Source organism: Pogona vitticeps, chromosome 1, assembly GCF_051106095.1.
Source record: "Pogona vitticeps strain Pit_001003342236 chromosome 1, PviZW2.1, whole genome shotgun sequence".
In the NCBI taxonomy this organism is placed as follows: Eukaryota; Metazoa; Chordata; class Lepidosauria; order Squamata; family Agamidae; genus Pogona; species Pogona vitticeps.
The window spans coordinates 22,534,509-22,549,329 of record NC_135783.1 but is presented as its reverse complement, the minus strand read 5'-3'; the positions used below and the strand labels follow the sequence as shown (position 1 = coordinate 22,549,329).

The 14,821-nt window shown below is 39.3% G+C and overlaps 1 protein-coding gene across 1 annotated transcript in view; it reads right to left on the bottom strand.

The window, feature by feature from the left end:
• SRBD1 (S1 RNA binding domain 1) overlaps positions 1 to 14,821 on the bottom strand; it is a 218,826-nt gene that overhangs the window by 175,047 nt on the left and 28,958 nt on the right. Inside the window, exons 10-14 of the mRNA XM_020800533.3 lie at positions 14,004 to 14,107; positions 13,049 to 13,156; positions 7,523 to 7,680; positions 5,424 to 5,514; positions 4,077 to 4,184 (exon numbers count right to left, since the gene is read on the bottom strand). Coding sequence (XP_020656192.3) covers positions 4,077 to 4,184; positions 5,424 to 5,514; positions 7,523 to 7,680; positions 13,049 to 13,156; positions 14,004 to 14,107 — 569 coding nt within the window. The remainder of the gene's footprint in view (positions 1 to 4,076; positions 4,185 to 5,423; positions 5,515 to 7,522; positions 7,681 to 13,048; positions 13,157 to 14,003; positions 14,108 to 14,821) is intronic.

The window sequence follows — 14,821 nt, the reverse complement described above, 5'->3', positions numbered from 1 at the left end:
CAGAGGAAGGGAGCGGTAGGTTTGTCCCTGTTGCAATAAACCACGGTGTGACATCCGAATACATATACTCTGGGAGAAAATTAGCATGGATTTTCACTCTTTCAAATTTTATAGCAATATATTTCAGGCAAGAACCTAAACGACAGGTTACCCACCTGTAATTGTAGTTCTTTGAGTGGACCTCTGTGATCCACGCCTGCGCGGAGCCTCATTGGAAAGTTCTAGAGCTTCTGTGGTAGCAAAAAACACATTAGAATAAGGCCCCTCCCCCCTCGCCAAGGCTCTCTTTTCAGTTGTGTCAACCGCCGCTACATTAAGCAAAATGGCGTGATAATGGGGAGGATGGGCAGGATGTGTGAATCACAGAGGTCCACTCGAAGAACTCACTGGAAGGACAGATCCTGAAGCAGAGGCTCTAATACTTTGGCCATCTCATGAGAAGAGAAGACTCCCTGGAAAAGACCCTGATGTTGGGAAAGTGTGAGAGAAAGAGGAGAAGGGGATTACAGAGGAGAAGATGAGAGGACAGTGTCATCAAAGCTACCAACATGACTTTGACCAAACTCTGGGAGGCAGTGGAAGACGGGAGGGCCTGGCGTGCTCTGGTCCATGGGGTCACGAAGAGTCGGACACGACTTAATGACTAAACAACAACAACAACAACCTGTCGTTCTTCTTCATGGCCTCTGTGAATCACACCCTGGGTGACTAAAAAGCTGTCTTACCCGGAGGAAGGGTGTCACTCCAAGGTACAGGCTAGAACAGCATGTCCAAAGACCGCATCAGAATTCTGCCGGACATCAAGTCTATAATGTCAGATGAAAGTTGATGGCTGTGCCCAGTTGGCAGAGGCACAGAAGTCTGGAAGAGGTACACCATGTAGGAATGCCATAGAGGTCGCCACTGCCCTGGTGGAGTGAGAGTGCAAATCACCTCCGGGACTGCTTTGCATGCCAGCTGATCTGCAAAGTGAATGGTTGAAGCGACCCATCTAGATAGTTTGAGATGTCACCTGGTGACCTTTAGTAGGTGGTTAGTGACTTATGAATAATCGAAGCGAACGCCTGAAAGGTTGGGTGCGTTGGACGCAAAAGACAAGGGCTCGCATAACATTTAACATATGGACGATTCTTTCTTGAGGAAAGAAATATCCATGGGTAGTTTGACTTTGTCTGGAAAAAAAACTGTAAATAAGAATAGTCGTGATGTAAGGCCGCTAACTCACTAGCTTGTCGAGCTGAGGTGATGGCGACGAGGAAAACTGTTTTAAAGGTAAGTAGCCGTAAATCAATTGAAGCTAAAGGTTCAAAAGGAGCTTTAGTAAGTTGTTGCAGTACTAGTGTTAGTGACCAGTGAGGGGAAGGCGGGCGGATATCTGGGTAGATATGAGATAGACCTTTAAGAAAACGTCTTAATGTTGGATGCTTGAAGAAATCAGCTGCTGGAGAGTTAGGGGGCTGACAAGAAACTATGGCGGAGAGGTAGACTCTCAAGGAAGAGAAGGAAATGCCGCTAGACTTGAAGCAAAAAAATGTAGAACAGTAGCAAGTGATGAGTATTACATGCACTTTTCTGAGGAAAAACTGAAGAGACAAATGTGTGATACATTGTAAATACTGTACCTACTTTTCTGGGGAAACTACAAGGAAGCAGGAGACCCACAAGACCACTGTGAAAGAGAAAACAAGTCTAAAGTCCCCTTGGGCTCATACAAGGGATTCTACTTTTTTTTTTATCCTGCCTTTCTTTCTCAGTTACAAAAGAGAATTCAGAAACTGTTTCCAAGTAAGACAGTTAGAATCAAGAGATCTATTTTCTTAATTAAGTCCTATCAAGACGTCACTCTGTAGCACTGCACTCTTGTTATCTGAGCAGGAGATATGTAGTTCTTTCAATAATGTTGGGGCTCTTAATGAACTTTGGATTTTGCCAGAACGAAACAAGGGAGTCAGAGGAACCCAAGCTGCTGTTTTCTGACAAATGAAACCAGGTGAGGTAGCCCCATGTGCCTCTTAGATATAAAGCTATCAATTCCCACTGAAAATGCACCAGAGGGGTTGGAGGGAAAACAAAATGTCTTTGTTCCCAAATTAAAACCAACTGGGAAAAGCCCATAAAATCCCAATATAAATTATCCAGCATGACAATCATGTATGGACAACAGTTGCACTACCATTTTCAATTCAGTTAAAGATACAAACTTGTCTAAACACAACTGGCTGGAGTACACCCTTGTAGGAGATCTTTGAAAGATATTTCAATCAGATTCTAGCCAGGTCTGTGGATTGTTGTTATATCCTGGCTGAGTAAAAGGAATTCTACAGTATGTCTTTAAATTATTTATATGGTCTGGATGATCAGGCCACCTTCTGAGGATTTCCCATGGGCAAGATTTAAATTCAGTTAAACAAGTTTATCTGAAAGAGGAGGTGCCACAAGCACTAAGAAAGGACAGAACCCTTACAGGGTTCAGCATGTGCGCGGGCCTCAACCCTGATGAAGTATTCAAAAGCTCTAAAGCAGTGGTTCCCAACCTTGGGTAACTTAGGTGTTCTTGGACTGCAACTCCCAGAAACCGTAGCCAGCAAATTCTGTTCCAAGAGTACTTGGGTTACCCAAACTTGAGAAACTCTGCTCTAGATGAAAACCAGAAACGTCCTGGTTCATTGCTTTTATTCCACCACCACCCTAGCTCCACTTCCTAGGACTAAATCGTTTTCAACTCAAGCCTCCTAATATCAAGACAGGGATTATTACAGGCTAAGCTCACCTTTTCCTACAAAAAGTAGCCTTCTTTTGGAGGTCCCCCCCATTTTACTCACATATTCCCCCAGCCCTTTAGGCAAATCAAAAACTTCTACTCCCAGTGTATATGCTGGATAAGACCTTTAAACCAACGGATAAAGATCAAAGAAAAAAATCACAACAGTATTATTTAAGTTTGAAGCAAACACTGGCAATTGGAAGGACTGAAACAGTACTTGCCCTAAATCACTAAAGCATCACGTTAATTGATTAACACCACTCAATAGTAAGACATATGCACCTTCTATATATACACAGACCGATAGGCACGTCTTATGTTTTTGCTCTAGCGTGATCTTTGCCTCTGTTGACTACCAGCCGCAGCTTTATCTGACATTTTATGTCAGGAGGTTTTCTTAAGAGAAAAATGAGTGAGTCTAGGTCTTCCATACACTCATCACAACCTATCACAGAAGGCTGGTGCATAAAGGATTGTGTTGGCCTTAGGATCTCTGTTCTCTTTCAGTAGCTGAAATCTAGCTGCAAAATGCTAGCCTTGAAGCACTTCTGCTGGTGTATCACACAATCGGTAAAGCAGGAACTGCACAACTGATTGTGCAACTGGCTTGTGCAGTCCTTGTTCCTGGAGGAGAACACTAAGTACATTCACAGTGGTCTAACTTTACATTACACCTTGACGCACTGGATTCTGGCCAGCGTGAACAGACAGCTATTGAAATCACACACATCCTGCAAGCCAATAATACAAGACCTGAAAAAGGAGGATGATCAAAGAATTCTGTCTTTATATATATATATATATATATATATATATATATATATATATATATATATATATATATATATATATATATATATATATATATATATATACGGTGTATATATATATATACGGTGTATATATATATATATATACGGTGTATATATATATATATATACGGTGTATATATATATATATATATATATACGGTGTATATATATATATATATATATATATATATATATATATATATATATATATATATATATATATATATATATATATATATATATATATATATATATATATATATATACGGTGTATATATATATATATATACGGTGTATATATATATATATATATATACACAAGCACCCCGTAGATAATAAATAACAATAACAACACAGTTCAGTGCTTTTTTATATATTTGTTCCCAGGCTGCAAGGTTTGTTCTCACAAAGTTGAAAATAACCTGAGTCGGAAAGAGATATGAAACATTTTTGCTGAAAACCAAGAACATAAACTTGCTTTCTACAGTATATGCTCTTACCAGTACGTAACATCCAAAGGCGTGAAATACTTTCTCATAATTAAGTCAGCGAAGTAAGCTTCTGTTTCCCTGCAAGCCGTTCCATTCCCGATCACCACGGTGCTACAACTTTTAGTGGAAAGAAAAAGAGTATTAAAGCTCAGGAGTCTAAAGTGGCGACATCGGGTATCATTTGCTTTCCCTACCAAACAAGCATTGAGGGGTCAGAGGAAGAACAGTGCTCCTGCCTCAATAAAATAGACCTAACAGAACAGATGTGGTCTATTTCCTGGGTCCATGACTGGCACTGAATCATCCGAATCCACCTTGTTGCTGCATCACAGCATCTGCTGTTACATAAACAGATCTAGTTTCCTTTACAAAAAAAAATGCGGAGGGAGTATATAAAATGTTTGTTTTGAAACAAGGGGTGGGAAAGGTGCAAGGTAGATAAAAATCTATGATTTTTTTTTCAAAATCAAACTGAATTAAATCACAATTTAAATTGAAAAACAGATTTTTCAAAATTTAAATCATAAGAAAAATCAGATTTTTCAAATTTAAATCATGATTTAAATCAAATCCGTTCTGAGGCATGGCACAAAATTATATAACATGTTACAGTAACAGCGTAATCAGCACATAGACTCTGCTGTATTAGTTGGTTAGCAAAGAGCTGCACAAAATCTGGCCATTGCACCAGAAATCCAGAAATCATGGGCAGAAAGATCTAAAACAGGATAAAAATTAATTCAGTTTTCAAGGAGTTTTGTTTGAAGAACCTGTGTAATAAAAACACAGTAAATGCTGCAATAAAAGACTCAAGATAATAAATAAAACACTCTTGATGGCTTCTACTTCCCCTACTTCAGAAGGGCAGATCTCCTTGTGGTGAAGTAATAACATCTTCTCTCCAAAAGTACAGAAGGTTGGACATTAAATTGGGAAAAGGAAATGCTTTTCTGATCTTTGGAATTAATAAATTAGCCAAATATTTTGCTGGTGCAAACATCATTGTCCTAGGGTAATGGTATTTTGTAACCACAATTAGGTACGTCATAATTCTTTTAACCCAATTTCTTTATTTGATAACGATTTTGGCATTCTGGTATCCAGGGTCTATTAAACGCCTAGGTGTTAGCCCATACGTCCACAATTCTCGATCATTTGTCTCTTCCATAGTAAGTGAAACGCATCTGACATTGCAAATGGCACAAAGCTGATAGGAAAAGGCATCCTTTAATTTAAAAAAAGAGATTATTCTATATATACAAGCTTAGGTCTCCTCAGAAATTAAGCCCACCTCAACATGAAGTGCCACATTAGAGGCAAAGGACAGAAAAGAAAGCAAAAACTTCTTTATCATACTTGTAATTCAGCAGAAGTTTCCGAATCTTTGGAGCTTCATTGAATCCTTTACCAGAATGTAAGTAAACGATGTCTGTATGGAGTATCTGATCTAAGGTTAAAAAAAAGGAAAATCACTCTTGTTTAGAAGAAGAAACTCTGCCACCTACTCCATACATAACATTAAATTGTGGTTTAACAATCTGGGAACAAATCTCAGCAAAACATGGCCTTGGGTGCTCCTCCCTAACATCTGCTGTTGTAGTGCACCCGCACCGAGACTAGAAACTTCCATTTCCTCTTCTAAACACACTACAGTTTTCCACAGCACCAAAAGGGGGAGAGATGAGAAACCTGTGGTTACTTGAAGCTATGCTTTGTTGAAACCAGAAGAAACAAGTTACAAAATGAATTACCTGTAACTACTGTATTTTTCCATTTATAATACACCCCGGTTTATAAGACACCCACACACACACTGTTCTAACCCAAAAATTAAGAAAACTTAGCTTTGAGGATTCAGCCTCTGGGCTTAGAATGCTCAGACATTACAAGTCCCTGTTGCATCTGAGTCTACAGGCTCCACCTTCAACAAGGTGTGTCCCAATTGGTTTGTTCAGCATCAGCTGACATACGTTCCATAAGGCTCGTGACAGGAGGAAGCTAAGTCTCCTGACTGAAGGAAGCTAAGCCTTGTGACTGAAGGAAGTCTGTTTGCAGAGGCAAGGTACGGGCCATTTTGTTTTCTCCTCAACTGTCTCAGCTTACTTCCATGTATAAGATGCACCTCAGTTTTTAGTGTAATGATTTTAGGAAAAAGTAGTGTCTTATACACGGAAAAATATGGTAATTCTTTTTTACAATAACTATGGCATATCTAAATCATGTTTAATTTCAGGTTGTACGCAAGTCACGTGCAATTAAACAAAATCCAAACAGGAACTTTTTAACTAGTGGCAAGTGGCTGCTGCCTGTGACCTCACTCTAATTGCACCAGCAGAGGTATGGAACAGGATACTGGCCCAATAGTTTGAATGTCATCACTTTTGAGTAACAAGATAGGAGGATGTTGAATTTTTTTCTCAAAACTGTCACCATGACAGTGATACCAAAAATATGAACCTCACTAATGACTTAAAAAACTCACACATTCTGAGCTCTGGTTAAAACATGCCAGAAACAAACTACAGTTAACCACAGATAAATCAAACCAATATTCCCCAGTGCAAAAACATATCCCAATCCAATGTCACATGCAGCTTTAATGGATTTTCTCCTCTACTCCACTGCAGCCCTCCAGAACCCCCCAAAAACTGCCCCACATGTTATCCTACCTCTCTGGAGCAGGTTTTGAAGAGGGTTCAGGGAACACCCCTCCTCATTCTATTGAGGGAAATGATCCTATTAAGACAACTACTCAATATTTTAAAACAAGCTTCCTACCTCTCCTTTGCAGCCATTATTTTAACAGAGGCATTTATCGATTTTGTTCATATCAACAAAATAAACTGATTAATTCTTGATCTTCAGTTATTTTCCTCTGGTCTTAAATTCAAGTACTTCCTTAAAGCTTACCTGGTCACTCTGACCTATCCTGGTTGACCCATCTTTCCTTTTATTTACTTGTTAATGTGACTTGTGTTTACTTTTACATTGGAAGCTATGTTAAGAACCAAAATCTTTTCACCAGCAGAAGGGAAATGGTTTAACTTGGTGCAGCAAACTGCTGCTACTTAATGAGTCCTGGCTTGGATTCCTGATATATGCTAAGTCATCCAACTGGTGTGCAACTTGGAATCTAAGTGGGAACTTGTTAGTTCATAGCAATTTACCACCACGAGTTATGCAGTTTCCCTTCCACCAGTATAACTATGGAGCAAGGTTTTGAACACTAAATATCTAAGGTCTAGCAATTTTATGTCCTTGATTGATGATGATGATGATAATTCAGAGATAAGTGTAAAACACTATACCGTAAAATGTAAAAACCTCATAGCCACCTAATCTGAAACCCAACTTACTCTGAAAGGAACTACTATGCATCAAGAGTAGCTCTTACCAGAAACATTTATGACCTACCAGCCCAACTAGATCCACTCAAAGCTTAAAAGAAGACTTACTGGTTGGTGAAATGATAGCCAGTTTGCAGCCATGTTTATAGCCAGGATCAACTCCCATCAAGGTTCGTCCTCTCACAGGGCTTGTAAGAAGCAACTGACGGAGGTTTCTTCCAAACATCATTACAGATTCTTTCTCTGCATCTGAAGTCAATTTCGATCTAAGACAGTATAACAAGAAAAGGTTGCTTGCCACGCACATGAAAAAGAATGTTTCCATTCTCGTGCCAGGAGATTTGTCAGGACGTGATACTTTCTCTATTTAAGAATGTTAGAACAATTATAGGGGTTATAGAAATCAGACTAAAATTGCCCTAGAAGTAAAGTACTTTGGTTGTGGCATGAAGATATTGTTTACTACAATTTTTCTAAATATAATTGGCTACAGCACCAGCAAGGTCATTGAAAGAAAGCAATTTTTGGCAATCTATTCTGTTTTGCTTTCTAAGTCATACACAAGAGATATGGAAACAATAAATAGTGACATCTGATGGGTAATTAGTATAAATAGATTTTGTTTTGCTTAGAAGCAACTTGGTGACATATAGATAGTTTATTACTTTTCTTTATTGGCAGTCATGGGTACTATCAGGCAATTAACATAAACAAAAATCCTGCCTAATGGAAACGACATTGCTTAGAGGCAGGGATGGGGTATAGCTGCTTCTTCTTGGCAAATTAGGTAACCAAAACTTAAAATATATATACACTTTGTTTTTCACACCGCAATCAAAAAAGCAGTGAGAGACACAATAACAGAAAGTCATTAGAACAGCAGAAAGATAACCAGAATGTCAATCATGGATTTTGCTTAAGATTTTTAAATGCAACTCAGCTAAAAATGGATGAGAGTATTATGTATTGATTTTATGTGTGTCTCAATATGCTTAGAGATAAATAATGCTTTTTGTTTTATATATTCTTATTTTAAGAACTTTGATTTTTTTTCCCCCTATGCTTTTTCAAGACAGCTTTTAAAAGCATGGGCTAGTAAAATCATGATGCTATTTACTTTTAAATGATTTACTTTAGAGATGTGTTCTTTGGCTTTATAGGCTACAAGCTCCTGTATTGTAAAATGTATGTTCAATTATTGTACAATGATGTTCAATAATGAACATAATTACAACATGACTTATGTATGTGCTTATACCTGAAGTTCAGTGTTCTTGTATTTTATATGATGGGCCTACAGTTCTCTACAACTGGAAGGATAATGTTTGCAAAATGAAATGAAACACCTGTGAGGTATCAAAGGTTACATGTTACTACTGGATTTCATGCTATGCGTATAGTACTTAGAAACAATGTAGATAAATAAAGCTTGAAAAACACAAGCTTTGGAAGTTGCCTTACATTATTGTAACAAAGAAAATACATATACCTAAGATACCTAGAAGAATTTTGAAATGTTTGTCAATGAACGTCTGATTTTATTCTGGCATTAACTCTTTACTGGGGTAATGTCAGCTATGACAAACCTCAAAAACGTTTCTCAGATATAACCATATCTGCTTCGTTGATATGCCCTGTAGACCTCCCTTTATGTTCATTAGTTAGGAAGAACGTACAAAGTGCCTCCAAGTGACGTCTGACAAGACGGTGTGGCCCGCTTTAATGAGACTACATTTCCTTGGAACCTATGCTATGGAAATGTTATTGTCAGTGGAACAAGAAAGGGGATGTTCCAACCCGTATTCTTGATAGTTTCTTGTGAGACACCTCTGAACCAGACTTTTGTGGTGCATAGAGGGCTATTGTACTAAAAGATGTCCAGTAATAATATATCAGATGTAACTCTTCGGTTTTTCTTCCTTCCTTTACTTTTCATAAGCATGTATTTACAAAACACTTCAAAAAACTGACATTCCACTGGCCATATGACTCAGTTCTTTACTGCTTGAACAGAGTGCATATCATTGCCAAGGCATCTTTGCTCATGAGATTGTATCTTTGTGCTTACATGGACTGATAGGCACTGGCTATTTCCAGTGGCTAGTACTAACCAGAGAAAACCCCTTCAATTAATGAGCCATACTACAAAAGATCTGTTAATTATCTGATCTGCTCTAGTTGAGATTCACAATTGGCTGAAATCCTGTTAGTTATGCTTTCCAATATAACTCAGTCAGCCCAGATCTCAGCAGCTACTTATTGCAAGTTTAATGATGTAAGCCGTCTCCTTTTTTTTAAAGAAGAAATATTTATTTAAAATATTTTAAATAAATACAGCTACAGCAATTTCCCACTGGGGTGTAATAATAATAATAATCTTAGAAGTGCAGAGCTGGAAAGGGCCATATGGATCATGAAGTCCACCCTTGTTAGGAAGGCAGAGTGAGCAACTGAACTCCAAGCATCTAGCTCCACAGGCAGTTATACTGAGTTGTGCTGGTGTATACTAGGATTCTGGCCATAATTTCTGAACCCCCACTTCTGCAAAAGGGTTATAAAATCCAACAACTTGACCCTTAAATGCATTATTGGAACAACCTGTTTGCAATTAAATCTACATTGTATTCCTGTGGTGCCAAAATGGCACTTTGGCTCTTAACAGAAGTAATTATATTTTCTCTGCTAAAAGAGATTACTTCATACTCATTGTCATGAATGTACCTACGAGCATAACACAGTTGAGTCCAATATTATGATTATTCAACTGTTAATTTATGAAGGTAGAAATGATAGACACGAAGGCACTGATAGCTACAACAATTAGCTTCCTTGATGTTCTAGAGAGAAGTAAGAGAAATGGCATTAGAACAAAATGATGGGGAGTTTACTGAAAGCATGATTTTGAAATGGATACAATAAAACAATTTCAGCAGCACAGCAGTTTGCATCAAAAGCATTGTAACGATCTGATCAATTTCTCAATACAGAAGGGAAGTGAAAAAAAAGCACCCAGCTCCACTGTGGCTGAATGCCACACCACCCCTGTCCATTATGGCACTGTCATTAGAAATGTTAGGCAAATTGCAATGTGTACGTTACAAAGTGTCAACTCCCCCCCATTTAAAATGCATTTTCATTCATTAAAGTCTTTTCCACCACCCTAAATGCCAGAGGAAAATGCCCTTAACTTGCCAAATTTTGCATTATTCTTAAAACTAAAAAAAACAAATTATGAAATCATCCCTAATAAGAAAGGTGTCAGAAAAACATTTGCTACTCCAATCCTATGTGCATTTACATGGAAGTAACGCAATTTATTTTAGTTAAACTTCCTAGCAAGTGTCCCTAGAACTACAATAGTAATCAGCGTTTTCACATCTCACTGATGCTCTTTGTAATACACATATTGCATTAAAAATCAGAAGTAATTACTACCTCTTTCGGAATAGTTTAGATTTTTAAAGGTAATCCAAGGCAGTTTACATTATTAATCTAATATCTCAACTATTCCAAAAGAGGCAGTGGCTGGAATCCTATTACTTATATCCACCAGCATAGAATCATAAAATAATTGATTTGGAAGGGGCCTATAAAGCCATCGCCAGGGACGTGGTGGCGCAGCAGGTTAAACTGCAGAAGCCTTTGTGCTGCAAGGTCAGAAGACCAGCAGTCCTAAGATCGAATCCACGTGACGGAGTGAATTCCCGCCGCTTGTCCCAGCTCCTGCCAACTTGGCAGTGCGAAAGCATGTAAAAATGCAAGTAGACAAATAGGAACCACTACAGTGGGAAGGTAACAGCGTTCCGTGTCTAGTCGTGTTGGCCATGTGACCATGGAAACTGTCTTTGGACAAACACTGGCTCTATGGGTTAGAAATGGGGATGAGCACTACTCCCTAGAATTGGACATGACTGGACTAAGTGTCAAGCGGAACCTTTACCTTACCTATAAAGCCATCAAGTCCAAATCCAAGGAATAAGTCAACCAGCCTAATAGGAATAAGTCAAACAGTGTAAATCACAGTGGCCAATTGCCAAGGCTTGTATTCCTTGTGATAGACCAAGTCATACAACAAGTGCACAGGGAGGAATACAAGTCTCGACTCCTTAACTAGATGCAATTCACTGCTGTGATTTATGCAATTTGACTTACAGCAGCCCACATGGATTCTAACCAATATATTAAATAAATTATCTCAAGAAAAACGTTTCCATTTAAGTTAAACATTTCAGAGAAGATTTATCTGTAAAAGGCATAAGGCTGAATTAGATGCAATGTTAACCCATAATTTGATGTTATAAGAATAAGTCCAGCATCTCTTAAGCTTCCACATTCCTATTTTTGCACTGGCACCAGGCAAGGAAGAGCTTATAACTTTCTATTTCCATTTTTGCTTGGAATTTCATCTGTACTCAGACAACCATGGTTAATTCCCATAATGTTTTAAGGGAACATGGCAACTTCAAAATAGCCTGTAAGCCTGCTGGTTTGGAAGGTCCAATTTAAGATAAGTTGGATTCAGACAACACACTGAACTGCTATTAAACCTAAAGAGGAAGATTCTGGCGTCCTCACAGTCTTTTGGATAAACATAAATTAAACAAAGTGCTTCTATATGCATCCCAGTAAATTTGGTCTAATTACAAAAACTGAGGTGTATCTACAATGAGCCAACCTCAAGAGCAGTCCATCTTGATGAATGCTCACATTTCTGCTCCCTCATAAACTGATTTAGCACAGCGGTCCCCAACCTTATTCGGTCCGCGGACTGGCTGGGGAAGCTGGGGCACCCCCCCTGCACTCCTGCGCATGTGCGAACAAGGACGCACTCTCTCGCGGGTGAGCGCCGTGCCGCCGTTTGTGCATGCGCATGAGAGAGGGTGCATGTGCACATGCACAACCGGCAGTGCGGCACTCACACAGGGCACACACGCTCATGTGCATGCACAACTGGCGTCGTGGTGCTCACACAGGTGTGCTGGAGCACGCATGCGCACAGGCGCAAACGGGACATGTGGGGGTGAGTGCATGCAGGGGGTGGGACGGGAGGTCTGTCTCGGCGGCCTGGTCTGGGGGTTGGAGACCTCTGATTTAGTGGATAAGGATCCAATGGCTATACAAAGCTTTGAAGAAAACAGTGATGCTTCTCACCGTTTATTTGGTAAAGGGGATGGTACTTCCATACAAGCAATTCTGGGGGCATATTAGATGGACCTTATTCAAGTACAAGGTTCTCTAGATGTTTAGGGTGTCAACTCCCAGAATCCCTGATCATCAGCCCTTCTAAAAAGTGAAGTCCAAAACATCTGGTGGATTAAGGCTGGATCAGGCTGTGCATTACCAAGAGGCCAATCTATCAAGCAGAAATAGTTTTAAAAGGAAATTAGACAACCCATTGAGGACACGGCCATTAAAGGCCATTAGCCATAATGACTAAACAAAACCTCCCATGTCCAAAAACAGCATGAATACCATTTGTTTGAAGGAAACAGCTGGAAAGAGCTGTTGTTCTTATGTATTATATGGCTTTCCCTGGGCATGTGGGAAAAAGACTAGACAAGCTTTTAGTCTGCACCATTATAGAGCATCTTAAGTTCTTATTTATCCTTGGTTAGTGAAAATGCATGGCTTTACCTGAATTCTCTGCAGAGAAGTGGATAAATGAGCCGCTTATATGAGTCTTCTACTGAGTAACGAAGTACCTCCATTAGCTCAGGGTTCGCATAGCCCTTTGGTCTCCACCTGCAAAACAAATATTTTTATGATTCAAGAGTATTTGGCAATATTTTAAATCACAACCTGCCAAGACCCAAAATCATAGCTGTATCAAAATGGAAAGGATGGACTGATAACCAGTAGCTTTATCCAGTGTTCTTTTTGAAACACTCCGGATCAGCGAGGCTGAATGAGGAGGAGTGCAGTTCCATACACCCAGTCTCTGCACTCACTGCTTTCCAGATCTTCAGCAGGAACATTTATAGCAGGATGCTTCTTCTATCTGGGGAAGAACCCTGAAAAACCATTCCATATAGCGATGTTTCCCCATAGCGACGATTAATCCAGAACGGATTAACCTCACTATGCGGGGCACCACTGTATAGGCATAATGTACACAACCGGATTGGCTAATGCTTTCCAAATTTACATCTTAATCCTAAGAAGTCAGAAGTATGTTAATCCAAACCTTATTCTGAAATAAATGTAACTAAAATTGCAGCTTGAGATCAGAAAACAGGAGAACAGTTTAAGAAGTTTAAGAAGAGTTTAAGAGGTCTTGTAGGAAAGTCCTTCTCAAGCAAATGACCTCCAAATGCATTGTACTACAACTCCCATCATCCCTGCTAGTTAAGAATTGTGGGAGCAGCAGTCCAGCCTATTTGCAGATTAGCAGCTTCGAGAAGGCTCTTGTCGGTAACCAAACCTCTATGCAATGCAGGCCACACAGAGCTAAGCATCTGCAGTAGCTAAAGAACCCCAACTCCTTCAGCAAAGCAGCTTTTTAAAAAAAATATAATGCACTCAAATGCACCACACTGAGGAAAATCAAATAAAACATTGGGATGCACATGCTTGTGCCCCATGTACGGACCTTGTATTTACACACCACCTAGAGAATTCATTCTTCACCCCATCAGGAATGTTGACCTTCACTGTTAGGACTTTCAGATGCTCCCCTCGGTTAATGGCTAGTATCTAAAGAGCAAATATAAAATGGCAAAATTATGACACACGAAAGAGGAAGAAGACATGCCAGTCAATATCTTCAAAATCATGTCAGTTCTGTTGCCCATAGGGTTCCACTCAAAATATAGGCAGTTCCATATATCCATACATAAATGAAATACTGTTGGTTGAAGTAAGGCTGGCCCTGCCATTAGGCAGAGTAAAACAACAGCTTTAAATGGCACTGGAAAATAGCAACAGCAGCTCTTCCCAGGTGTTTCTTCTGACCCCACTCCTTGCCACTTATTCCCCAGAGTTCCATGATAAAGCTCTGTAAGTTAACTGGCTAGCCCTGTTCTCCCAAATAATCAAACTACAAATATAGCTGAGAACTTAGTATCTGCTGTCAGTTTAGAAGGAAGATTGGTTCACCTTGTACACATGGAGTGTGTGGCCGGAAAGATGCCACCTATTCTTCTGACTGAGACAGTTAAACATTTTGGGCAGACTTGGGCTGTCCAATATCTGCCCAACTTCACAGGAAAAGTGCAGAATGTGGCTGCAAATGCATATCTCAGTGTGTTCTAATTTCTTTTGATTAAAAATCAAGATTCTAGACCTCAAGGTGCAGATGCAGGCACAGCCTCCCAAAACCTGAAAACCTAGAAGTGGCTAAAAAATATTTGGTACTCAAGAAGTCTCAAGTCTTACCTCTCCCATGACAACAATATCTGAATTATGGAA